The 25,549-nt window shown below is 38.7% G+C and overlaps 1 protein-coding gene across 4 annotated transcripts in view; it reads right to left on the bottom strand.

Annotated features, from left to right (window-relative positions):
* Positions 1-25,549, bottom strand: part of LOC146696801 (GDNF family receptor alpha-2-like) — a 75,883-nt gene that overhangs the window by 31,502 nt on the left and 18,832 nt on the right. For 3 of the 4 annotated variants that reach the window (XM_085475106.1, XM_085475108.1, XM_085475109.1), the window contains exons 3-4: positions 20,755-20,841; positions 3,523-3,901 (exon numbers count right to left, since the gene is read on the bottom strand). In XM_085475106.1, coding sequence (XP_085331232.1) covers positions 3,523-3,901; positions 20,755-20,841 — 466 coding nt within the window. The remainder of the gene's footprint in view (positions 1-3,522; positions 3,902-20,754; positions 20,842-25,549) is intronic. The other variant, XM_085475107.1, reaches the window with a different exon arrangement.

The following is a 25,549-nucleotide window of genomic DNA, read 5'->3' as shown; positions in this document are numbered from 1 at the left end:
CTTCCGCTGGTTTTATCAACAAATCTCTGAGAGGGAAGAAGGGAGCCAATGAAAGTTTCCTCTGCCGAGGCACTGCTGTGTTCTGTGTTTAAAAAGAGGGCTCCTTCGAAGACTGTTCATTGTGATTATCACCAGGATTTCGCAAAACATACCGCAAACTGGGGACTTCGTCTTCATTAGCATGACAAAGTAGTTTTATCATTCTGCTTATACAGCATACTCGATAATAGTAAATTAGAGAGCGACTGAACAAGTGTTAATTAAGAGGGTGATGTCTTAATATTCTAGTGAATTATCAGATCAAATAAAAAAGCTAAAGGTTTCCACAATCTTTAAGGACATATAGCGATCCTGTAGTGTGTGACATCATGCAACAGACAGAGGAATACGTCGCAGGACGGCGTGATAACAGGCATCCCACAGCACGAAAAAAAAGAGCACCAATTTGAGAACAGTGTCAGCCCGGTGTAATTGAATCGTAGTGACATTCTCTTGCATGGCAGCACTTATTCACTGCAGGGGAATGCACAAACAGTGGATTATCAGAATTACGTTCAAGCTCAAATTGGTTGTACGCGAGGATCTGCGTGTGCATGTGCAGCTCCTGAATTGCTCTGTCGATACACAGGTGCCTCCACGCTGTGTGAGTGCGTACGCGCTCATCGAGCTGTTGACCTCGGTGGGGCATTACGCAGCAACAGATAATGAGCTTTAACGTTCTATTTCATCTTTCTCAATAAGGAGGCACACAGCACAGACACCTCAGGGTCTAAAGGTCAAAGAAAGCAACTCAGCCTGAAAACAGATTACACAAAGCAGGCAAGCAGGTAATTATCGAGACAATCATAAATTGGAGGAGAGGTGATAGACTTTCACTACTTTAACAGTGCGATTGGATTTAGTGTTGGTGGAGAGAAATTATGCTTTTGCCATTAACACTCGATTCGAAGGCTGCTCACCTCTGAGGAACAAGGTTGGAAGTGCACGTTCAGAGAAATGCTGCTCTCCAAAAATGCTGTGCGTCATTAGCTCGACTAATTTCAGTGTTTGCAATGGTATCATTCTTGTTTTTAAGAATATAAGTGCGTGTGTCGAGATTTCCCAAAAGTGAGAAAAACAGTGTGTCACTTTGACTTTCACACCTACGACGTTTTTTAATAAGGAGATTAGCGGATGAGGTTTTTAAAGATGCTTTAAGTGATTTTTTTTCAATGTTGTGGTTTTTGTTTCAGACACAAAAACCACAAAGATTAAAACAGTAATTATTTAAAAAAAATACTCTTTTAAAGAAGAGGCTGTTTCTGAGTTTCAGGGATCTTGAGTAGATAACAAACCAGTTATTTTCGACTTTCACTTGTAATATAATTGGAAAGAGACTTCTATCAGCTGCCTAATCACTTGTCACACTGGGAAATGAAAAAGTAGCCAAAAGTTTTCCCTTCTGTTAATTTTCATATCACGAGTATTATTTTTTTAGCAGTGAGCTTTCAAGGGTCTAATGATTGGTTGAACCCCATTAGGCTCATAAATGAGTTTTTAAATGCTTAAAATTACTGGAATTTTTTTTTCTATTAGACAAATGAATTCAGAGTACTTCTACAACTGGCTGGACATGAAGCTTGTTGATGGCCAGATGTAGCACACGGTACGGAGGTTAAAAAAAAAGAACGAAAAGAGCTTGACAGCTGATTTGGCAACAACTGTTGTGCTTCACCTGCTTTCAGTGGCACTAAGACAAAGAAACATGCCACGGCTGGGTGGAAGTGAATTGAATCTGGCCTCTGAATCCAATAGATGCCCCACGCAGCCAGAGTGATTCACTAATGTTTTGTTCAGCTTAATTGAGCACTGTTCCTCCAACTTTGCCTCACATCTTCATCCTGCATCTAATAGCCACAGCTTCCCTTAAAGTCTAATTACTGTTACTGGCAAACGTAGGGCAGAACAAAAAAAACCTTTAAGATATGACATTGGAAGACAGAAAAAGCCAACGAAAACAATGCACTAATTCAGTGCTTCATTTTTACTTGTCAATCAATTTACTATTATTATGAACCAGATGAGCCAGATCTTTCAGTCAAATAACCAAAGCCGGTTTGCTAACACAGAAGCATGTATCCTCATCCATACACAGAGCTACTTGATTTCTTATTGTTTCAGATCATTAAACAAACCTTAATATTTGATAAACTGAGTAAATATGAAATGCAGTTTTCAAATGATGATGATGTAATTTTTTAAAGGAAAGAAGCTATCCAATCCTACTTGGGCCTGTGTGACAAACTATTTGCCCCTTAAACCATATAACTGTTTGTGCCACCCTTGGTACCAAGAACTACAATCAAGCATTTGCGATAACTGGCTCTCTTCTGAAGGGTTTTCAAGCATGAACGATGTGTTTGAGTTCATGCCAAAGAATCTCAGTCGACTAGGCCACTCCTAAACCAAGCTATTCAGAGGTGGACATGCTGTTGTGTTTTGTATCTTTGCTGCGCTAACTTAAGTGAGCTTGAGCTTCAGGGCACAACATGATGGCCAGACATCCTGGATTTTCTGGTAGAGAGCAGAGTTCATGGTTCCTTCAATGAGAACAAATCTTCCTGGTGATGGAGAAGCAAAGCAGCCTCCGACCATCACACTACCACCACCATGTTTGACTATTGCTATGATGATTTGTTATGAAATGCTGTTAGTTTTACACCAGATGTAATGTGACTCAGACCTTCCAAAACCCTTCATCTTTTGTGTCATCAGTCCACCGAATGTTTTCATCAGAATATTTTTGGCATATGTGAGACGAGCTTTGTGTTGTTTTTGGTCAGCCGTGGTTTTCTCCTTAAACTTTCCCATGGATGCCATTTTTGCCCAGTCTCTATCTTACTTTTGAATCATGAACTCTGACCTTAACTGAGGCGAGTTAGGCCCGCAGTTCTTTACATGTTGGTCTGGGTTCTGGATGAGTCACTGATCTTCGATCGTCGTCTTGGAGAAATTTTGGAAGGCCGTCCACTGCTGGGAAGCTTCACAGTTTTCTCCATTTGTGAATAATGACTCTCACTGTGGTTCACTGCAGTCCCAAAGGCTTAGAAATTACTTTGTAACCCTTTCAAGACTGATAGATGTCAGTGACTCACTTTCTTTAGAACGTGGCATGATGTGTTTCTTTCTGAGATCTTTTAGCCTGCTTCACTTTGTCAGACAGGCTCTATTTAAATGATTTCTTGATTCAGACAAGTAATTACTTTTTTACACAGGACTCAGAAGGATTGGAAAGCTTTTTTTAATGAATAAAATCATTATTTAAAAACAAAATTTTGTATTTCCTCTGGTTATCTTTGACTAATATTAAAATTTGTTTAATAATCTGAAACATCTAAGTGTGACAAAAGAAAAAAAGATCAGGAATGGGCAAATACTTTTTCACAGCACTTCTAACACTAGCCACATACCGCACAGAAAAATGTTCTTCTGGCCATTATATATACCCAAACCCGCCACCCCAACCCTGTCTGTTTCCATCACCTGCACAGAGGGTCCTGGTGACAGACCTTCCGTAGCTCCAGACAGTTGGGTTTGTCCTTATCTTTATAGGAGCAGTCGGGCACAATTGTTTGCCTGCGTCGCTCAGCGCAGCCTGTAGTCTGGCAGGGGCAGAAGAGCAGCCGGTGGGTGAACTCACTGGGCACTCGGTCTAAGAAAGCCCTCAGGGCCTTATGGCAGCGCTTCCTGCTGCAAGTTTCTCCCGGTTTGAAGTCTGCTTTGCTGCATATGTTGATGTAAGAAGCACGTTGCCTCTTGCAGCTCCCATTTAAGTTGCATGCTTTGGCTGCATCAAGGCAGGGGTTGCAGTCCCTCTCTGTATCAGGACAGTGGAAACCTTTCTGGGTCACTGTGACGGCTGCTGTTCATAAAAATACAAGAAAGAGAACTCTGTCAGTTTATTAAGCCCAAAGAGAAAAAACGTTTACACTTCGATGATTAGTGTCACATGTCCTGTCTTTGGGTAGAAAACATTTCAGTTAAAAAGAAGTAAAAGCCTTCACGTCATGTCACTGCAAACTTATAAAAAAATATTTTTATTAGTAAAACATGATTTTACTGAAAGAATCGTCACCTTTTTATAGCTCCACATTTACACAAAGGTATCCTCACAACATTAATAAAAATGCATTTGTGAAATGCATTACAAACTAAATGAACAAAAAACATACATCTTATCTTTAGATTGTAATATTTTAGTAAACGCACACTCTCTCACAATGACACGTTAAATGGCAAACAGTAAGAACAGCAGTGGAGAATTGAAAGATTTCAACCGTGCCAGCTGAAAAACTGATCTTAAGTGAGGGTGTCAAGCATAACTGGGCTGCCAAAGCGTCCAATCCCACTGGACGGCTTTGTATCCAATGGGATTTGTTAAAATTTCTGAAGGGTGGGAGGGGCCTAATTGTTGGAGTTTCTGTAACAGGGTCAAGAAAGGTTTGAGCTGGAAGTCTTCAAGAACGGATCCCGTTGTGAGTGTGACTGTTAATTTCTTCTGAGCCAGAATCATCATCAGTTTTACTGCACTCTTACTGACAAAGACATTACCGATTGTCCGTAACACCACACACTGAGGATGATTAAGCCAAGGAGCCACGCTGACGTGTTTCTCTGCTTTATGGCCGTAGCATTTCGTTATAATAACAGCAGAGTGACTGGATGTGGAAAAGCTGAAACCCACTGGTGATGATGTACTTATTTTTCTCGAGGCTTCTCGGGCTTCCCATCATCTTTGTGTTTTAAAGAAATGCTTTATTAAACGTCCCCATTTTCAGATTTTACTTGTACTCTGACACAGTTGCCGTAAAGCATTACCCAGTATGCTACCTGTCTTGACCAAGCATCTGTGCGAGAACTGAGAGGAATAAAAATCTTTCCGCTGAGCCTCTGACTCAACATCATTAATCTGATATCGTTTAGATTTGGCTTGGCTGCAAAGTACCATGAACAAACAAAACAATAATCCTTGAATCTCTGATATGTTCCTCTGTTTCTCCTACCAACAGTAAGCCACCAGAGGGATACTAGCAGCCAGCTCCATTCACTCCAACTGAATTATTGATTTAGTCTGTTTCAGACCTTGAGTGAAATATGAATAAATTAATATATGATTCCAAATGGATGGATAAATGATCTGTTTCTAGATAACAGCATGGCACGATTACCATCATATTAGTACATCACAATATTTACCTCAATTTAACACTAATAGTAGTTACAATTTTAAGTTATTTAACAAATGTAGCAAACAAGGACTCTTCTATCATACTCATTAGTTTAATGGAGAAATGTAAAGCAAGCTGGCATCCCTGGGAAAATATTGACAAGAGCTTTTATTTATGTGAATGCTGGCAAATGGGAAATAGCAGTAAATACTGTAGCGTCTGCTCAAGACATGGTAAGCTCAAGCACTTGAAATGACTGCTGTAAACCCTTCACGCTTAATCCACTAATCTAAGATCGAGTCCCCTCATTTATTTCTAGTGTCATCACAAACTAAGACAGTGCAATCACTGGTCAGCACACACATGGAAAAAAGATTACATCATTAGTTATGTTAGGAGGATGTCCTCAGATATACCACAGCTGCAGTAAAAAAAAACAAAACCATGCTTTTCTGAGATATAACAGTAATAAAGCAGGTTCATGTTCACTTGTGGCACCCCTCTCTTGTATTCAGGGTATATTAGAGAAGTTAACCTGCCTACCCTGTAGATAATGATATTTCAGAGGTCGTGGCAGCTTGGTGACACTCAGAGAGATTCATCTCTTATTCAGCAGAACCAATCTCACTCTGTGTCTATCAGACAGCCAGGAGCAGGAAGAAGACCATTTATTTTAGAGGTGTGTGCTACAGAACTTGTGTTGTTTCCAAGTGGTGCATCGCACATTATCAATCCTAGAAATGGGGATACATAGAATCACATCGCGACACAGGGGAAAAATAAGCAGGCCCACCAAATTAATGATTTTGTCGTTTCAGATCACATCAGATAAACCAAAACTCACAGCCACTGAAGAATAACAGAAGTAGAATATCAGGGGTTCATCACAGAAAGAAAAAAGCACGCTTAATCTAGCTTTCAGCTAACCAGGGCTTTCATTTAGATGAATCAAGGTTAATGTAGCAGGCGCACTGATAAACGGTCCGGGTGTTAAGAGAGATGTCCTGAGTTCAAGAGATGTAGGTGTTCAGAGCAGTGCTGTCTTTTCCAGTATTTGTCACAGACCGGGGGGAAAGCTCTTCTTCTCTGTTCAAATATTGAAAGCATTAACCCGACAAACCGATATTAAAATATACTTGAATCATCTTATTTATCTTTGCACTCTCTAAAGGGGAGAGGATAAACACTCCTCAGCAGATGTCAGACAGCATAGCACCCTCACTATTTGTTAGTCTAAGTGACTGAAAGGCAGACGGAGTTGCGTTCCGATCGTTTACTTATGTGACTTAGTTGATCTGTGAATATACTGAGACATGAAACAAGAGCTGAGCCAAGCTTGGCTAAAGAGGGCCTGAGGGGCGGGGGTGGGGGAGAGGTTAGCGGGGTGGCTTTCTAGTGGTTCAGGCTACATTACACTGGGAGTTTACAACTGCTAAATCTCTCCTGGCCATCTCCAGGCTTTAATGTAGGCCACTGAGGGGGTCCGGGATGAAAAGAAAATAGGAGAAGGATGAGCTACTAAGATTTATCTGACCAAGCAGGGCCGAAGCCGCTTTGGAGGCTGTAGCAATGGAAGGTTTTTTTTTGTTGCTGTTTTTTTTTTTTTTACTACCTTTGATTGGGGAACTGAGATTGAATTTAGTGCACAACCCAAAAAGATCTCCTGGGGCGAACATAAGATACGAAGCCCAGTTGATGGCTCTGACGTGCTTACACACAAACAGGATGATAGCAAGAGCGGGAGGAGAAGAGGAAGGAAGCATCGAGTTGAAGATGGGAGGGGAAATGTTTCGGTGTTGTTCTACAGAGTCATAATTGATTTTCCAAGTGCATTACAATGGAAGTTTTCAGCAAACACATTCTGCTATAATGTGAGGCGAAAGATGTTGATAAGCTAATGATACGAGACGTACAAAAATGGAAAAAGCTTTAAGAGGGAAGAGAAGGCTTGAGCAGTTGATTACAGGAGCTGATCATGACAGATAGAAAGATGAAATGGGAGGACAGAGAATAACAGATTGGACAGCCACTTACAGAGACAGGCTGGAGAGCTTTCAATTAAGTCATCCTGATTCAGAAGAGATGCGCGACATTTGCTCAGAATAATTAACCCAGCACATCAGCAGTGCAATCAACAGCTCTCACCATCACAATAATCAACACCTATCTATTAACTTACCTTGTTAGTTGTCGTACCATACATTAATGAGTGAGCGAGGACGCCAACTGAATGACAGACAAGTGGATGGGTTGCACTGGCTGATTATTATTGTAGATACTAGAAATGCAATCAGTGTCATTAAGGACAAAACAAGTCGTAAATATTGTGCTGCCTTCAGGCTGCACGATCGTGTCTGTGGGGATGTTTTAAGCGCACAAGTGCAGGACAAATGCCATGTATTAAATTGAACTGAGGGATGCAAACGTTTGAAATCGTCTTTAAATGACTGTTTTGTGTCGTAAACAACGTGTGTCTCAGACGTCGTGCTCCGGTTTGCTGTCAAAAACTCTCAAAGCGCTGTTGTCACTTTGCGATCTTGCTGTTTGACTGTTAATGGGCTTTTAATAAGGATCTCTACACTGTGGGCATCATAAACAAGGCTCCACTGATGGCAATGTGGTGGAAACAACCATCTATTCTTTCTGCACGTATAGCACATGCGGGCAAAGAAGGAAAGATAAGGAAAAGACTAAAGAGAAGGATGCAGGGGGATAAAATGTGCGATAGGAGACATCTACAGGAAGACAGATGGAGAGAAACAAAATTACTTAAGACCTTTGGTTCAGTGAGAAATAAAGAAAAAAGGGGCATAATAAAAAGAGAGAGAGAACAAGAAGTGGACAGAGCTTGTATAAATGCAAGGAAGTGGATAAAACATTCGTGTAATCAGTATCACGATTTTGATACTTCTTCCCCAAAGAGGAAGCGATCTTCTTTCCCCAGTAATTGCTCTCCGTCAGCCTAATTTGAATTCTGCATTTCATATATCATCCTATACTCAAGGGACACTACGCTGCAGAGGGAAGTTCAGCCCAGGTTAGCAAGAAGCTCTTGGCTCTGGGTATGTTCTCAGTAATTAGGAAAGGTGCCACAGTTTGGATTTAATACAGCCCTGGGTGAGCGCGCGAGAGCTTGTTAGGGAAGTCTTTAGTCTGGACCCCGAGGAGCATGTCAAGCATTTCTGTGTCAAAGGGCTCATCAGTCATTAGTTCTATTCTCCATGTCGCAGTGGGGTTTTCTATATGGAGGAAGATGGTGCACCAAATCTACAACATCATCTCCCTAAGCCCTTTTAGCCAAGTTAAACGTGTAGATGTCATCATTCTTACGGATCAGCTGAATGTCCCCAGGTATCATGGAGAAATTGCTAAAAAGAGGAGATCTTGTATAATCACATAGAAGCAGGATTACCTACCTTTATGTGAGAATAAATGTGTGTGAGTGGAGGTGGGAAAGTGATATCCAAAGGATCTCTAAATCATGGCAAACACACTTCTAAATACTTGAGATGTTTCTGTTGCCTTCAAGTGACGTTTCCTAGTATGAAAACGCTCAGTGACCCTTGAGTCTACCTCCTGTAGTCTTCACTGGCTCTGATGCAGAATTTGTTCAAGTCTAACAAAAGTGTATTTAGGTCAGCCTGGCCAATATTGTATCAAGAATCTTCTTGTCTCGTCATTACCAGCACACAAGGAGGCAATAACAAAACTTACTAACAAACTGAAACATTGCTGTTTACTGTTATTTATTTCTGACTTGTTAATAAAACGCTGACTATTAAAAAGGGCATCTGATAAGTGTGCCTGCAACAACTCTCATTACTGACCCAGAGAGAGACAAGCTCTGGCTGGACTGAGGGTGAACTGATTAGAAAATCCACACAGAATAATGAAGCATATAAACAAAGTAATATATATGCATGGAGGCACAACAGCAAGCGTGCACAAAACGAATCTTTCACTAACAAACACATGCAAAGATACATTCTAACACCCCCCACCTCACCCACCATTACTTAGTGTTTGTGTATCTAATAGTAATTGTTATAGGGTGTATGAGGACAATGTGAAAATGTCAAACATTTCAACAGCATGCTGAGCAGGACTGTTGCCCCGTTCCCTTTTTCTCAGCTGTAGAAACAGCTTTCTGGATTTAATTGGATGGTAGGCCCACGGAGCCGAGAGGTGAGAGGCTTAGTGCAGAGAGTTACAAGGTCTAACTAAGGGATGTTAAACTTAATTCCTGCAGGAACCTCTCAGTGCAGGATTCGCTGCTACCCTCTGTTCCTAATAAGTTAATTAACTCACCACCGAGTCACTGAGAGCAGAATATATTTCACAAGGAGCATATTAACAGTTACGGTCAATGATATCTTTGCATCCTGTGTGTGATACGCCATTCATCTGGGCTTTGGAGAGGAGATTCTCTCTCCCACCTTCGCACCTGGTGTCTTATTGATCTGAGGACAGGTCTTTGGAGTTGTAACTGAGAAAACAGAGGTTATGGATCACAACTCTGGTTCAATGTACAGAGCCTGTATTGGTATAGGAAAGAAAACGTTATCTGTTGCAGCTTTAATCAGCATAGTGATCAGCAGGTTGAAAGGTACAGTAAGTGTCCTTAAAACAGTTATATCGGCAGAAGCAGATTCCAACTCTGAACTAGCAGAACTTGCTGGAGCATTTGTTTGTCTGTTACTGGTAAGTGTGGGTTGATAAACAAATAAAAAAGTGTCTTCCTGTTGCCCCCCTCTTTCTTTGATTTGCTAGATTCCCCGTGGTGCTAAGCAGAATTTGATTAGAACAGGGAAAGTATGCATTTCTTATTACTTAGGACTCAACTCTTAGAGACCCAAAGAGGATTGGATTTGGATGGAAAACTGATTATCAACAGATTTCCTCAGGGTAAGACTCACTTAGCTTCCCCTATCATTTGATGATGAAGATCCTTCTAGGGACAAAAAAAAACCCACTGCATGCACATACTGCTGTTTATGTGCATGTAAGTCCCGATGTACCTTTGTGTCCAAGCTTTCTACTAAAGATCATGCGGTTAATATGTTTTACAAGTAAGGCAATTTATGACTTCAAATTAAAAGTTTGAAAAGTGTAAAGCATTGACTGATTTGCTCATGATGTGCTAAACTAAATCTGTCTCAAGTCAGATTTAGAGCAGATGAGCAAAAAAATCAGAGCAGGTGTAAGATGAATAATGACTAGTTTATTATGCAGATGATTGTGCTTAAACAATATTGTTATTACACATCTTGCATATTTACTCAGTCTTTTTGTTGTTGTTGACCTGATAGCATCTGTGAAGTGCATCCTTTATACATCCTTTAATTTTGTAGCACAAGCTTTTTTTTCTGTCACAGAAATTGTTTTCAGCTCAGATGCTGCCATAGAAAACAGAGCTGCAACTGATTAATCACTTTCTCTCATGCCTAATGACTTGTTCAGCCACTCTAAATATTAGCTGAAATATATATTATGTTGCATAACTTATGGTACGATGATATATCTCAAAAGGGCTTTTGAGAGCCCTATCATTGCTGGCAAAGTGAGGACATTCTGTCATTCAGAGGTTCATGCTTACTTCAATGTCCTTCACAGCTTAATTCAGACACACCGACCACAGTGAAGGAACGAGCTACAACACTTGCATCATATTCTGCGCAATGCGTAAAATCTGACACTGAATCGTGTGACACATACTGACAGATCAAACTATAATTATGATACTGTAGCTTATAAACTGGAGGTTTGCATGCCAGCTCACCTGTCTGAAGTGATGTTCACATTGTCAGTTACTTTTAAATCCCAATCCATGCAGTTTCTGAGAAAAAAATTCTTCTTATTACTAAGGAAGTAATTAATGGTGTTACAGCTCTTGTGCCACAATGTGTGAATGCACCCAGCTGTCTCACTCTCGAAAAAGACTTCTGTTAACAGCTGGAAGCTAAAAACTAACTACAGCTCCTGTTAAAAAAATATCAATACTTATGATTTTTTTTTTCTCACAGAAGCAAATTTGGGTGTCTAATAGCAAATGCTTTCTTCCCGTGAGATTAGTATTTAGGGCAAGGTGTGCCAGTTTATGAAGCCAAAAATGTACATCTAACTTTAAGTTAGATTTTGATTTTCAATTAGAAAATGTGTCTTTTCAGAGGAATTGACTGCTTCTATCAGCAGTATAATTAAAAAAAGAACTGTTTAACCATTATTGACTGGGCTGTTAACATTTCCTAAAAGCGGCCATATTTTTCAGTGTTACATGTCAAATGACAAAAGAGATGAAATTTAATACAAACGCGTCTGTCACAGTTTGACATGAACTGTGGATGCATGAAAGTGAATTCTCTTATTGTTATAACGTCAATAGAAAGGGCCACTGTGGGCTGTAATTTGAGAAACTTAGGTTTGGGGGAATTTTCAAAAACAATGGCAGGAGAGACATGCCCAGTTAGCTGTTAATGCATTCATCATGCATCCTTCTGGTATACTAAAGGTGACAGGGTCACTGTGCACAGGGTCACTGTAAAATGTAAAGAAAAACAGAATGCAATGAATTACAAAGCTCATAAACACATATTTTAAACACAATGTAACATAGAAAATATATCAAATGTTTAAACTCAGAAATGTTTGTATTTCCATAAAAATCTTGGCCATTTTAAATTTGATGATAGTGACACATTTAAAAAAGCTGAGGGCAGAATAAAAGGCTTGTAAAAGTAAGTTGTACAAAAATGAAACAGCTGAAGCAAGATTTATCAGCCAATTAGGTTAATTGGAAACAGGTCGGTAGCATGATTGAGTTTGAGAGAGGCAAAGTTTCTCAGAAGTAAAGATCAGCCAAGGTTCACTGAGCTGGACTTTGAATATCTCACCATTAACAGGACATAATAGCATCAAATGATTCAGAGAATCTGGAGACACATCTGCCCTACGAGAAGGCCAGATATCAGTACTAGATGTCCATGAGCCCTTGGACAGCACTGGATTAAAAACAAGTACATTTTGTCATGGAAATCACTTCCTGGGCTCTGAAACACTTCCAGAAATTACTGTCTGTGAACACAGTTCACTGTGCTGTCCACAAAGGCAGGTTAAAGCTCTTTCATGCAAAGAAGAGGCCACATGTGAACATGATCCAGAAACACTGCTGTCTTCTTTTGGCTCATTTAAAATGAACTGGGGAGATGCGTAAAACGGTTTGGTGGCCAGACAAAACCAAAAGTGAAAATTGTTTTTGGAAAACATGGACACTTTCCTCCAGACTACAAAGTAAAAGGATCCAGGTTGTTATCAGCATTCAGTTCAAAGGCCAGCATCTCTGTCATCAACAAAGAACAACCCAGAACTGTTGAACAGCTTAAATCCCGTATCAGACATGACTGGGACAAGATTACTCAGCTTCCTCAGAAATGCAGAATTTGTAGTAAGTTACAGTAATCTGAAGAGGGAGATATTTTATTTCAGCATGAAAATAATCACGGTGTTTAAAGTGTTTAAACAGAAATTATTAACACATTTACATGTATATACATGTAAATGTATATGTATATACCTTAATCGATTCTGACAATTAAGGACACTGGAATGTACTTAATATGAGTTTTTTTTGCTCACTACCGACTTTGCGGCTTTAAATATATTATCTCCCCCTGCTGGTAATGCAAATTTGGCATATAGTAATGCAACTTCTGCAAGCCTGTCCATTTCACGTTTTGGAGATGCAAAGCGTGAAATGGACCCGGTAGACCAGCGTGTCTATTACACGGTTTCCCACGATACTGGGTTGCTAAGGTGGTGTAACCTTTTCCAGAAAAGCACATTCATCCACATCAAGCAGGAAATTTTTGATGATTAATAGAAAATTAATCATCAGAAGAGTGCATGTCTGTAGGGGACTTATATTCCTTCTTTAACTTCTCTTTAAAGCATTTTGCTCGGATAATTATTTTATTTTTTGCAAATTTTCACACATTTTCACAACTATGAGTTTCTACCAACTAAGCAGGTTAAGAATACAAGTTTAGCATCACCAGACTTGAATGCTGGCCATACTGCATTCACTGAAGCTGTCGAAAGCACTCCCGAAGGAAAATACTTTCCATAGCTTTCCTGCTCCACAAAGGAACACTTCCACTGCTCCCCTATACAAACCTGGCTCCCTTTCAATATATCATCTCCTTCATGAGGTAACCACAACCTCTGCCCTGAACTGACAGCATTGCCTGTGTCATTAGTCATAGGAGTGAAAAATATCTGCCAATAACCTGACTGTTTAAGCTTAATGTGGACAGGTGTGCAGGGGGGAGGTATCATACCTTGTGACAGAAACCAGACTGCAGGAGCCAGACCTGGTCTCTGCGCCAAAATGTGGCAAAATCTATCTGACACTGAACTTGATGGATGTGACAGGGAGCATGTTTGTATCAGCTGGATGAGGAAAGTTAAACTATGCCAAGCTATGCTGTGTCACATTAAATATAACTAGATGTACCTTTAAAGCAGTGATAAGGTCAAGGAAGAACTTTATTGCTAACCTAATTTCCTCATTGGCACATTTAAAAAGCATTATTTTTAATTAATTTGATCACTATACTGTCTTTTTTCCCCCACTATAATTTTTTACAATAAGCTTACTGTCAGCCAAAAGCCAACATCAAAGTGACTTAAGCCTGTAGTCTAAGAAATGCCCACCAGGGGGAGACTGCTCTGGTTGCAAAGAAGTTAAGTTGTATGGTTGTCTACAGGAAAATTACCCCTCTGCCCACTTGATCTATAACCTCAAATGGTAAATGGCCTGTATTTGTATAATGCTTTACTTAGTCCCTAAGGACCCCAAAGCGCTTTACACTACGTTCAATCATCCACCCATTCACACGCTGGTGATAGCAAGCTACGTTGTAGCCACAGCTGCCCTGGGGTGCACCAATAGGCAACGGGTGAAGTGTCTTGCCCAAGGACACAACGGCTGAGACTGTTGGAGCCGGGGCTGGAACCGGCAACCTTCTGATTACAAGACAAACTGCCAACTTTTGAGCCACGATCGCCCTTGGCGATAAAGATAAAGATTTCATGATGAGTTTATGGTCTCAGTTGTCTTTCTGAATACAACGTGCAGGGTAAGCTTCATCTTGGCTGCCCTACCTTGTGACTGACAACCATCTTTTGTTCGAGGGGGCTCCAGTACATGATATGTGACATCGCAATAATTATGTCCACCTTAAAGTATCAGCAAAAACTGTCAAAGTCAAAATATGCTTTTTTGTGATGAGGCATGCTTATAGCCTGTCACGTTACAAATTAGTACTAACCTATAATCACCATCCCTCTTTTGTGATGAAAGGTGCATGGCAGCGGAGGAAAGGAGGATTTAGTAAATGCCACCATACTGCCATCACAGCAAAGAGACTGGTGTTGACAAGGACACTTTATTCAGCCCGAGATGCAACTGTGCTGAGCACTAAGGTGATGAAACATTGCTGATGCAGGTGCACAGTGCCAGCAAAGCCAGGGCAAGAAGAGCACAATTCATCTCTGTGTTTCTGATGAAACCTTACTCGAGTACATTGTCATCACTGTTGCTGAAAAAGAAATATGGACACGCAAAAGTATAGTCACTGACCTTATTTCAAGGGACAGATCCCACAGGATTAAATTTGCTATTTGCTCTTTGTCTTTTTTGTCTCTGTGTGTACAATGCAAGCAAACTGCATGTGCATTCAAAGATATGCAAAATCAGGCTATGACTACACAGTCCCATTAAAAGGAGCAGCTTGTGTGAAATAGTTTTCCAGGTATCACTCGGGGCAATGCAGAAACAGTCTCCATATGTTCTGTTTCATTTTAATTCAGTGTGAGTGCATATAGTAGTACAGAATTCTTCTTTTATTCTAGCACCACTTATGTCCCTTATCTCCCTTCCACACAAAAACTTTTAAAATAGCAGAGATTATTTTTCAATTTTCTACCTTTCCTCTTGGAGGGTGTAGATTTCCCTGTTCTCATCTGAGAACAATCCTAACCAGATATCATATATTCCCCAAGTCTCTATATAGTTGAACATTTATAGACATGATTATGAATACTTTTGTTTGGTTTAGCAATCAAAGGGAGAAGTATTTCCATAAAAGAAGTGTGTAATTACTTATCTGTTTGCCTGTGGTTTTATGTCAGTGCCACAATCAATTACCCTGCCCTCAGAAATGATAAATAATGAGGAAAGCTTGTGGCTAAACAGATTTTCGAGAGCAAATCCAATATTTCACCTTGAAGCGAGTAGAGGAAACAGCTGAAGCAAAATGGATAGAGTAATGAGTCCCTGTTGTATCTTAATATGTCTAGGTGCATTGTACTGTATTTTCTTTCAGGAAGGGAGTTGGACTTCTAAGCTGTTAACTTTTCTTTCTTTCTTTATTCATTCATTTTTTTGTAACCTTGTGTGTTTTATTATGTTTTTGACAAAAAAGAATTAGCTCACAACAAGTTATCACTCTTAAAAGTACATTACGGGAAAATCTCTCCACTAGATGTCAGTGGTTTGCAGACCCGTCAAATGAGAGTTTTTTTACCCTCAATTCAGGTGCATAATCCTTGCTACGGCAGCTGCTGTAGGACAGATAACTCTGGCTGTTGTTCATCTGCAGTGAGGCTGTCAGTCTGCAGTTTACCTCAGCTGTCAATATGAGTCTATGCCAATTTGCTCTCGAGGCTGTAAAACTTTGTGGAAGTAGTCCAATACGAGTCAGTGAGTCAGTGAATCTCACTTTTGTCCACTAACAGTGACACTGAGGTGATTTGTTAAGGATATCTTGAACTTTTCTATAGGTAAGTGCTGCTGTTCTTTCCCCTGTTAGCTGCTGTTAGCCTCTGTTAGCCGACATTAGTAAAACTTTCTTTGAAGTTGCACTAACATTGTTGGACTCTGACACTTTCTCATACAATGTGAGAATGTGATCATACTATTTATAAGATTTTTAGGATATCTGAGCCTAACATTAGCTGGAATAATGTGAGCTTATAACCAGTTGTTTGTTTAGCTAGCTTGTTGTCAGCAGTCTGGCAGATGTGAGGATCGAATGTCTAATTTGCTCAAAAATAAGTAATTGTCATAATATTGGGAATAAATAAGTCTGTTTATAAAAGTTTTTGAGTATTACAGCCCTGAATTCAGTTCAGGAAATGAGGCTTTAAGTGAGGAAAAAAGAAGAGGATAAGATTTTATTTACTAACTCCAGTCAGTTCCCTCACTTGCTGTCTTTTTTTGTATTTTTGGACCCCCTTCCAAGATTAAAAAAATATAGGTAGGATCCTTCGTATCCTAAATCTGAAGTCCATACACAAATTGAAATTTGTACCATCTTCTCTAGCTACTTACATGAATCACGATTAGGTGGAACAACAATGTCTATCTTCCCCACTGTATTCAAGATCGCAGGGCAACATCATGGCTTCCACAGACCAGCAGTCATTCCTCACTAGTGAAATAATTTTACATTTATGAGAATTCATCAGTTAGTTAGAAGACATAATTAAAAACGAATCAATGTATATTTAATTGTACAATATTATTATTAATTAGCCATAAGTGACAATAAAGTTGTTTAAACTGGGAAATTCTCAAGCTAATAATAATTTATATATGTATTAAAGTCACACTGTTTTCATGGTGTGAGCTGAGATTGGTTATTTCTACTTCCAACTGTGGTTAACATCACAATTAGTAATGAGTCTACATGACTTGAATGACAACACTGTGTACTCTTTGAGCTTGAATCAAAAAACATGAACACAGAGGCAGATTTCTTGGTTATTATTATAGACTCAAACAAATATTGTGGGTTTCTAAATTATAATAATAAAGCTAATTAAAACAGAACCATGAATATTAAACAACTAGGAAGATGGCAGAAATGTGATGGCCATGAGCCTGGTTTTTTTTTTCACCCTCTTTGTGTTTTTCTCTTTTCTCTTTTATGATTCCCTGTGTGTATCTCCCAATTTGTATGCATGCACCCTGCATGTCTCTTTTCAGGTAATTCCTCCAAATTTTTTATATATATTTATATTTTTCATTAAAATTGAACATTTTCTTCAGTCTACGTGCTTTTATATTTGGCTCCTCTTGCTTGAACAATGAACTAGATATGATAAACATTTGGTAAACAAAGTTATTTTATTTAGCAAACAAAACTCTGAGTTTCATTTGACTTCAAGCAAAGCATCATGTAACAGCTATGTGTAGCGTCAGCCAGTAGGCTGACCCCATTCACAGAGCACATGTTTATGCTGATGCTGGATGTTGATATTCTATTTATATCTTATTTATGTTTTTATGAAAAACATTCACATGCTTTAACAGACTCACACCACAATCAGACTCAATTTCATGATTCCTCATGCCGGCAGTTTTTAAATGAATGATATTTAAGTAAACAAAATTAAGTACCTTGTAATGATAAAGAGGAAAATGACAAACAGTGGGATGAGTGAGGAAGTAAATCAAAAAGCTAATTAATGGAATTGACACGCAGTTCCATTAATTATCACTCAACCGAATAGTATTTCATACACACACACACACACACACACACACACACACGCACTACAGTGATTTAAAACTTCATTTTTTAATGGCAATTTTCTTCAGTTACTTTTTCCTTTGCGGTATTTTTCAAGTTCAGTTCAGTTCAATTTTATTTTAAGCATGTGGCTTCACAATCATTACAAAATGTCATTCCATTCTTTTGTTTGTAAGTAAACACTTATTAGTCCCTACCTCCTCAAATCTTACCTCTCATTGATATAATTTTCTTTTAGCCTTCAATTAAACAAACAACATATGAAGCAAAAGTAAAGCAAGGACAAAACAAAACAAACAAACAAACAAATAAACAAAACAAATAAAGTGGTAACGTTTGCAGATTCACAAATTATGAGACAAACAAACTAAAACACTATTACGAACAACATTACCGCCCTGGGTTAACCCTGTTTTCTTCATTCTTATATTTGTTAAAAATATGTTTTTTATATTTCATTTTAAACTGGTTTATGTTGTTACTTTCTTTAATTTCTTCTGTTAGACTGATCCAGAATTTAATTCCTGCTATAGTGATAGACATACTTTTTAGAGTTGTTCTAGCACTTTGTATTTTTAAATTCCATTTCCCTCTTAAGTTATACCCCCTTCTCAGTTATTCTGTACTTCATACCATGATTAGTGAAATTTAATGCTGTTGTGACCTAAAGACAAGCAAAGACCCCTTATTCACACCCTCCCCCTTTTAAACTCTAATTACTAAATTTGAACCAAAATGGCATTACTCTTTGCATGTAATTGATTGACTCTTGACTCTCATATCGACATAGTTTTTTATTGTCATTATGATATCATAAATATGATTACCTTTTTAGCTTTAATTTTCTAACGTTTTTTACATCAGAAAGTGAAGCCAAGCCTGAGCAAAGGCTTGCAGCATTACTAGTATACTTTTTGATGTTTAACTGATTCCGATCTCCCATTATTGATCCCACCAGTCTGACAAGTGTTATTATTTTGTTTTGCAACATTCTTCAACGAACTCGCACAGAATTGTTGGGTAGCTTTGTATAATATTGCAACATCTCAACCTTGCTGTTGTGAATGTGTGCTATATAGATGAAATTAATATTTAATGGTATTTTGCCTATAGGAGGTGCAAGAACAACATAAACTGAAAATATCATAATTCAACTGTCATGAGCTTGATTTCATTTTTTTTAATCTAAAGCCAAACTAAAACCAATAATAAATCAGGATGACTTCATATAACCATAAACATGTGTGCATGTTTCAGTCACATTTTCTACTATTAAAGTAACAAATTTTGAGATTTGTGCAGCCTTGGCAGAAGTATGCATTTTCAGAATTTTTTAGATGTACTTAAAACGGGGAAGGCAGTTTTCTATCATCTCTAAAAACTCCAAACTAATCAAAGCCAGCACTTTTATATATTCTGGTCTCGCTTTTTCAATATATCAAACAAACCTATTTTCAAAAACAAGTAAGGCACTACTGATTTAAAGCTAAGGGGATTATGCAAAAAGCGTGTCTTTCTTGTACCTCCCAGTTATAAAACAAAGGAAGATACATCAGCAAAGAGAAAAGGAAAATGTGCAGTCTTCAGTGTTTGTAGATAGCTTTTGGCTAAAAAGAAAAAAACCCCGAAAAGGAACATAATCTGGAAATTTCTGTCAGAACTGAATGAAAGAATATGACTGAATTTTCAAGTGAGTGTAGCCTATAGCTCCAGCATTAAACAGAAATCCTTTTGTGTCAAGTAACGTCTATACTAATGCATGCTTCTCTGCAATGCATTTATTATTATATCGGTGTCTTTTAAGATCTGCACTGATTACTGATAGAGTGGCCATAGTAACTAGTGCATTAGAGAAGCTAAAGCTCTTCTGTTGAGGGCCAGGCTGTTTAATTAGTAAACCAAAGAGGAAATCAAACTGAATGCACAATCAATAGCTGTGGGGTGGTGCACTGAAAGTGTATACTTTAGCACACACAGCCAAAAAAACCACTGTATGCTGGACAGCTTAAACAATAAGCACCCAATTTATCCAAAGGCAAGGACAGATAACTGGTAGATGGCCAATGAGGAACGAGTAGCCCACTGCACATTTTTTAGGCCCTATTAAACTTATATTGCATTCTCTCCAGAACAGCTATTAACCTAACATTTCCAGTATTATTATTATTAGACACCAATCAGGAACCACAATCATTCAGTGTTCTGCATTCTCAGCCAGGACAGGTGGCTCATGTATGTCCAGTTATGAGCCAGTCTCTTTCTTGCATGTACAACATGCACACCTACACTAACAAATACTTGTGAGCAAGTAAACTATGAAGAGACCACCAGTAAAACATTTGTAACAACAAACCTAAAAAGACTTAAATCAACCTGATCTAGAATGGACATTTTAAAGACGCTAACAAAGGAAAAGTGGCTAAAGCTATCCAGCGCTCAGAGTCAGCCAGAAGCTAGCAGCCTCGGTATGAGCAAAGGATCAAGGATCAAATAAAAGGAAAATTATAGAAACGAGTAAATACAGAAGAATTGTGTGCCTGGTGAAGTTAGAAACATACTGGAAAATGATGTAACTGTGAATGTAGCTGACATTAGTTTTGTTGTACATATCTATTGCATATACACTGCTTTTGTTAGGTAATGATGGGTGTACAGAAACTCCAATAGTACAGTTTTCAGTTGTTTAAGTAAGAGAAAATCCTGCAACTTACGGCATTTCAGGAGCTGTTTAGTTTAGTTTAGTAAATTATTTTAATGTAAAAAATAATATTTTGGGTTAAAGAAAAGTAGATTTTTGTTGCCATATGCCATCATCATAATCATAATCAAAATCATAATCAACAAACCTGGCATGTTAACGCTGAAAAAAAATCGGAAATCAAAATCCCCTAAGAAATTTTAAATCTGGGCATTATTATAAATTCATCATTTTGTTAAGATCAGTGTTGTGATACCTGAAGAGATGGAAGCCAAACGGCTTGTGTCGGGGTGCCAGTTGGGTGCAACAGGTTCATATGGAGATAAGTCTTCCTTGTCTTCATCTAAAACAACAGTAAGGATGAAAAAAAAAGATTAGTTATTGCTCAAAAAGACCACAGCTCTACAATTAACTGAATCATCAGAAAATATACAACACATAGGAATTCATCTTACCCCCAATATCACAGAATATACACAAAATAAAGCAAGATTCAATCCATATCTCAAACTTTACTGACTCACACAAAGAACCACTAACAATAAACTCTTTTGATTTGAATTTAACAGATATTTGAAAGCATGACTTTGATTTAAATGTAGCATTATCCTTGAGCAATATATTTTTGACCAACAACAGTTTTACACGTTTTTCATCCTCAACAATGATTATGTTTCTCAATACTCATCTTTTCCATGTATGGTCATATTTTCATATTCTGTTTGTGGATGTGCTAAAATAATTTGGGGAAGGAATGCAGTTAGGGGAATAACAGGAAACGAGCATATTCCTTCCTCGGTCACTTCAACTCAATGGACTATGCTTAAAGAGAGTTAATGAAAGGAAATGTTACTGCGTCCAACTGCCAAGAACATGTTTCCATTTCTGAGAATCTCTAAGATAAGGGAAAATTGATGTGCAGTAAATATCATAAGATAATGACAAATTGCTTCCAAGCTCCAAGAATGTTTACTTGTTTTGAATATTGTATAACAGAAAAAAGGTCTTTATCTTTTGTCATTCCCCTGTGGGGGTGGCTCAGTGCTTCAGCTCCTCTGCAATAAAGGACATTTCTCTTGCAAGATTGCATCTGTTGCTGTTTTAATTTTTACTTAATATATTTTCTGATTCTCCACGACAGGAAAAGAAATGTTTGTCATCATCACATTCTTTGCTTGTGGAGCATTTGTGCCTGCTTTGGTTTGATTTGGGAGAACAGCTGAAGGACTAAAGCATAAGCAATGCATCTTTCCTGTTAACAATGTGTTGGCTGAGCTGTTTTTATGAAAATAAATAAATAAATAAATGAATAAAAAATAAAATTAGCACTCAACTGACTGAGTCTCTCCCATGTGCCTGCTTCTCTGTAGGCCCTAATCCCACATTTAAAATTCATAGCCATTCAGTGTGATTGAGACAAACCCTCCAGTGTGTAATAGCTTTGCATTCGGATCCTAACAGAAACACAGTGAGGGTGTTATGAGGAAGGCTTGGGGGCCTGCTGCTACAAATGAGAAAATCCGTAACCTGTTGGTAAAAGACTACGCTTCTAGGACAACCAATCAGTAGATCCAATCAATAGATATGGTGCATTTTGTTTATCAGCACGCTCTTCGAGCATTTCAGGAAAATGTGATGCAATCTGAAAAAATGCTTTCAGCTAACTGCTGTGATAATAGGTAAGACTATTGTAGAAAGCTGTGTGTGTGCGTGTATGCCTGTATGCCATATTATTGCTATTACTGAGGTATTTATGTATTCTTTGCACAGCAAATTATAATAAGCAATAAGCAATAATTCAAATGATGGTAACCAGAAGGTAAAGTGACACAGTGTTTATCACTGTTGCCTCACAGTGAGAAGGTCCTTTCCTCAAACCTGCCAGCTGCCTTGGACCTGTCTGGACTCTGGAGTCTTTGGAGTAGATATTTAGTCCAAATTTCAACATTTTAAATTGGCCGTAGGTGTAAATGTGAGTGTGAACGGTTGTCTTTCTCTCTGTGTTAGCACTGTGATGGACTGGCATCCTGTCCAAGGCATAAACCCACCTCTAACCCTGTGACAGTTGTGATAATCTCCAAACCCCTCGCTTGGATAAGTGGAAGACAATGAATGGATTGATGGTCAAGAAACTGTATGAATCGTTGGATAATAATAATCAGCAGACAGCAATACAACCATGATAACATTGGCTTTGTGATCATATCCATTGGCATGAAAGATAAATTTGTTAAACCCTCACCCCTTAGCAAAAATATGTGCACATGCACACAGATTAGCTAAATTTTAATAACAGGGAAAAGCTGAATTACTAATGGGATTTTTCCTCCATTTTTCTGCAGATTAAAGACCACCCCGACACAGACCAGTGCATATCTGCAGTCACTGCTTTCTATATATGTCTGCATGACCCCTTTTCATCGGAACTGGCAATCATAAGAAAAAAAGAGTAGCTCAGCCGGCCACTTTTTGAGCACACACAGCTATTGACATGTTGCTCAGTTCAGGATCTCACATTTGTTTGAGAGAAATAAAAAAGTGCTGGGGGACACACACAAAGAATAGAAAAGAAAAGATGCACAAAATTGCAGAGGAAGAAAGAAGCAGCACAATTGGGGGCAGAAAACCCTTTGAAAGACTAAACTACCTAAATCCTCAAAGTGTCCATACAGAAACACATATTCACTCTAAGATAGAAAGGAAGGTAGGTAGGTAGGTAGGTAGGTAGGTAGGTAGATAGATAGATAGATAGATAGATAGATAGATAGATAGATAGATAGATAGATAGATAGATAGATAGATAGATAGATAGATAGATAGATAGATAGATAGATAGATAGATAGATAGATAGATAGATAGATAGATAACATGGAGATAGAGAAATCTAAGTTCTGCTTTCTGATGTACTGTATTGTGTTTTTTATCCACAGTTGCATCACTCACAACTCTGTTCATGCTTGTCCTTACATTTCTATCAAGACAGAAGGACTCGGGAGGTTCCAGAACTTGAGATCTCGCAGTATGTCTAATTACAACAATTACCTTCAAAAGCTATAATGCTCTGAAGCCTTTCAAGAGTTCAAGACTACCACCTACACAGCAAACAACCACCTTTACCACCCTTCCATGTTTTTTTAGCAGCACCTACCGCTATTGTGCATTTAAAAAAAAGAAGAAAAAAGAAGGAAATAATGTACAGAAAAATCGAATGCTTTGCACTGAACAGAGCCAAATGGAAAAAGGCATGTTCTATCTTTTGCCACAAGCAAACAACTTGTTATTAGGTTGCTTACTATTTTGTTCAGGCAGCTTCTTACACTGTAGGAAAGCTTCACAGGCAGCCGAGAGTCAAGCCATTTTAGGCACGTTAAATTTTACAGTGTGTCTGTGCAGTGTGTACTGTACTGATCCTATAAGGGCACTCACAAAGATCAAGATCCACCAAGGTCAATACCCTATTGTGCATTTTTAAAAGCGATCTGAATCTACGCCTAAATTTAGTAGGATCCTCTTCGGCTTATGCTCTACGTTCATGGCTCATTAAATTCACTTTGACAGGTTTGTGTAATCTTACTAGGAACAAACAGACAGAAAGATGGCTCTGATCGCATACATCCACCTCAGCTTTTGCCTTGGTGGAAGAATAATGTGAACCCACAACAGTAGCTGCAGCTAATGGATGGTACAAGCCGTACTAAATCATAAAACTGCAAAACACAATATAATCTCACACACACCCTTAGGACTGAGAAATCCCACAGCAGGAGGCCTTGTTGTACTTAAAGAAAACTGCTCTTTGACAGTCACCCTGGACCCAATTACGCATTCATCAAGTAATAGAAAATTCCTCACAGCTGTTTAGTGATCAGATGTTTTTTAGCCGCAGGGCAACAAGTTATCGCTGTAATTAAGCCTCCGTTTGACTTCATTTGCTCTGACAGGATGGAGCATGAAAGACAATCAGCCCTTCCCTAGTTACAGCATGAGAAAAATAATGCCTTCCGGTGGGTTCACAGGGCTGTTAGCTGCCATAAGGGGTCTTACAAAGCTATTAGGTACCATCACTCTTTCTTTTCATATGCATTATCAATGAAGTTGAACTCTTGAGGTGGAAACTATCCTATGGTTTTTTCGTGACATTCTTGGCAAATGGTTTATGGCCAGAAGCTAGAAGTCGTTCACCATCTGTTTTTAATGGTTTCCCTTTAGTTATTGTCCATCAGTTTAATATTCATTTCACCTTGTTCTCTGTTTGTGTTGCAGGAAACACCCATTTACACTGCACACATATTATCTCCCACTCATATAATAAGAATATGCAACAAAACGATATCTTAGACTAATTGCAAACTCATTGCACGGCCTGGAGCACAGCTGGACGTCTTCTGCAGAGCTCTGCAGGCTGCTGCACATGCTCAGCTTGCATGTAACCAAGCCTCTGCTGTCAGAGCTTGAAAAGTTTGTAAATGAGCTGTCTGTGGAGTTTAGGCGTGCCAGCCTGGGCTCCTTTCATATCTTAGAGAATACTTTTATAAATTAATAAGAAAAAACACCTTTTTACAGTTTTTGCTCGTTGCTTGAACACTATAAACCCATGCTTAGACTAAAGTAACACAACTTGAAGCTTTTGTTACCATACCCCAAACACATGTACCCATACCTTAAACAAAAGTGCTGCTTTGCACTCTGGTTGCAATTATGCAACACACTTACTCCTTTATGCAACACACATGGTCCTGCATGCTACACTCTATTTCATACATAAGACACTTCGTTCAAAAATGAAATTTCAGGGTGCCATTTGGAAAACACATGTACCCAAAATACAAAACACATCGGGTAATTGCAACCACTCAAATACACACCTGAAGGCACTTACTTGCAAAACTGAACACCAATTAGCCAACCACAAAAAGCCCTCAGTTTAGCCAATTCAAGAACTTTGCAAGCATGGATGGAGGGAGAGCAAGAGGAAGAGGAGGAGGAGGTCAAAGAGGCCATGCACGGACCCATATTTCTGATGATATAAGAGCAACTTTGGTGGACCATG

The sequence above is a fragment of the Copadichromis virginalis genome, linkage group LG12, assembly GCF_057382275.1.
Source record: "Copadichromis virginalis isolate Kocher_CV1m ecotype Utaka linkage group LG12, C_Virginalis_male_GT1.1, whole genome shotgun sequence".
NCBI lineage: Eukaryota > Metazoa > Chordata > Actinopteri > Cichliformes > Cichlidae > Copadichromis > Copadichromis virginalis.
Note: the sequence above shows the minus strand (reverse complement) of the source record. Positions and strands in the feature narration are given on the sequence as shown.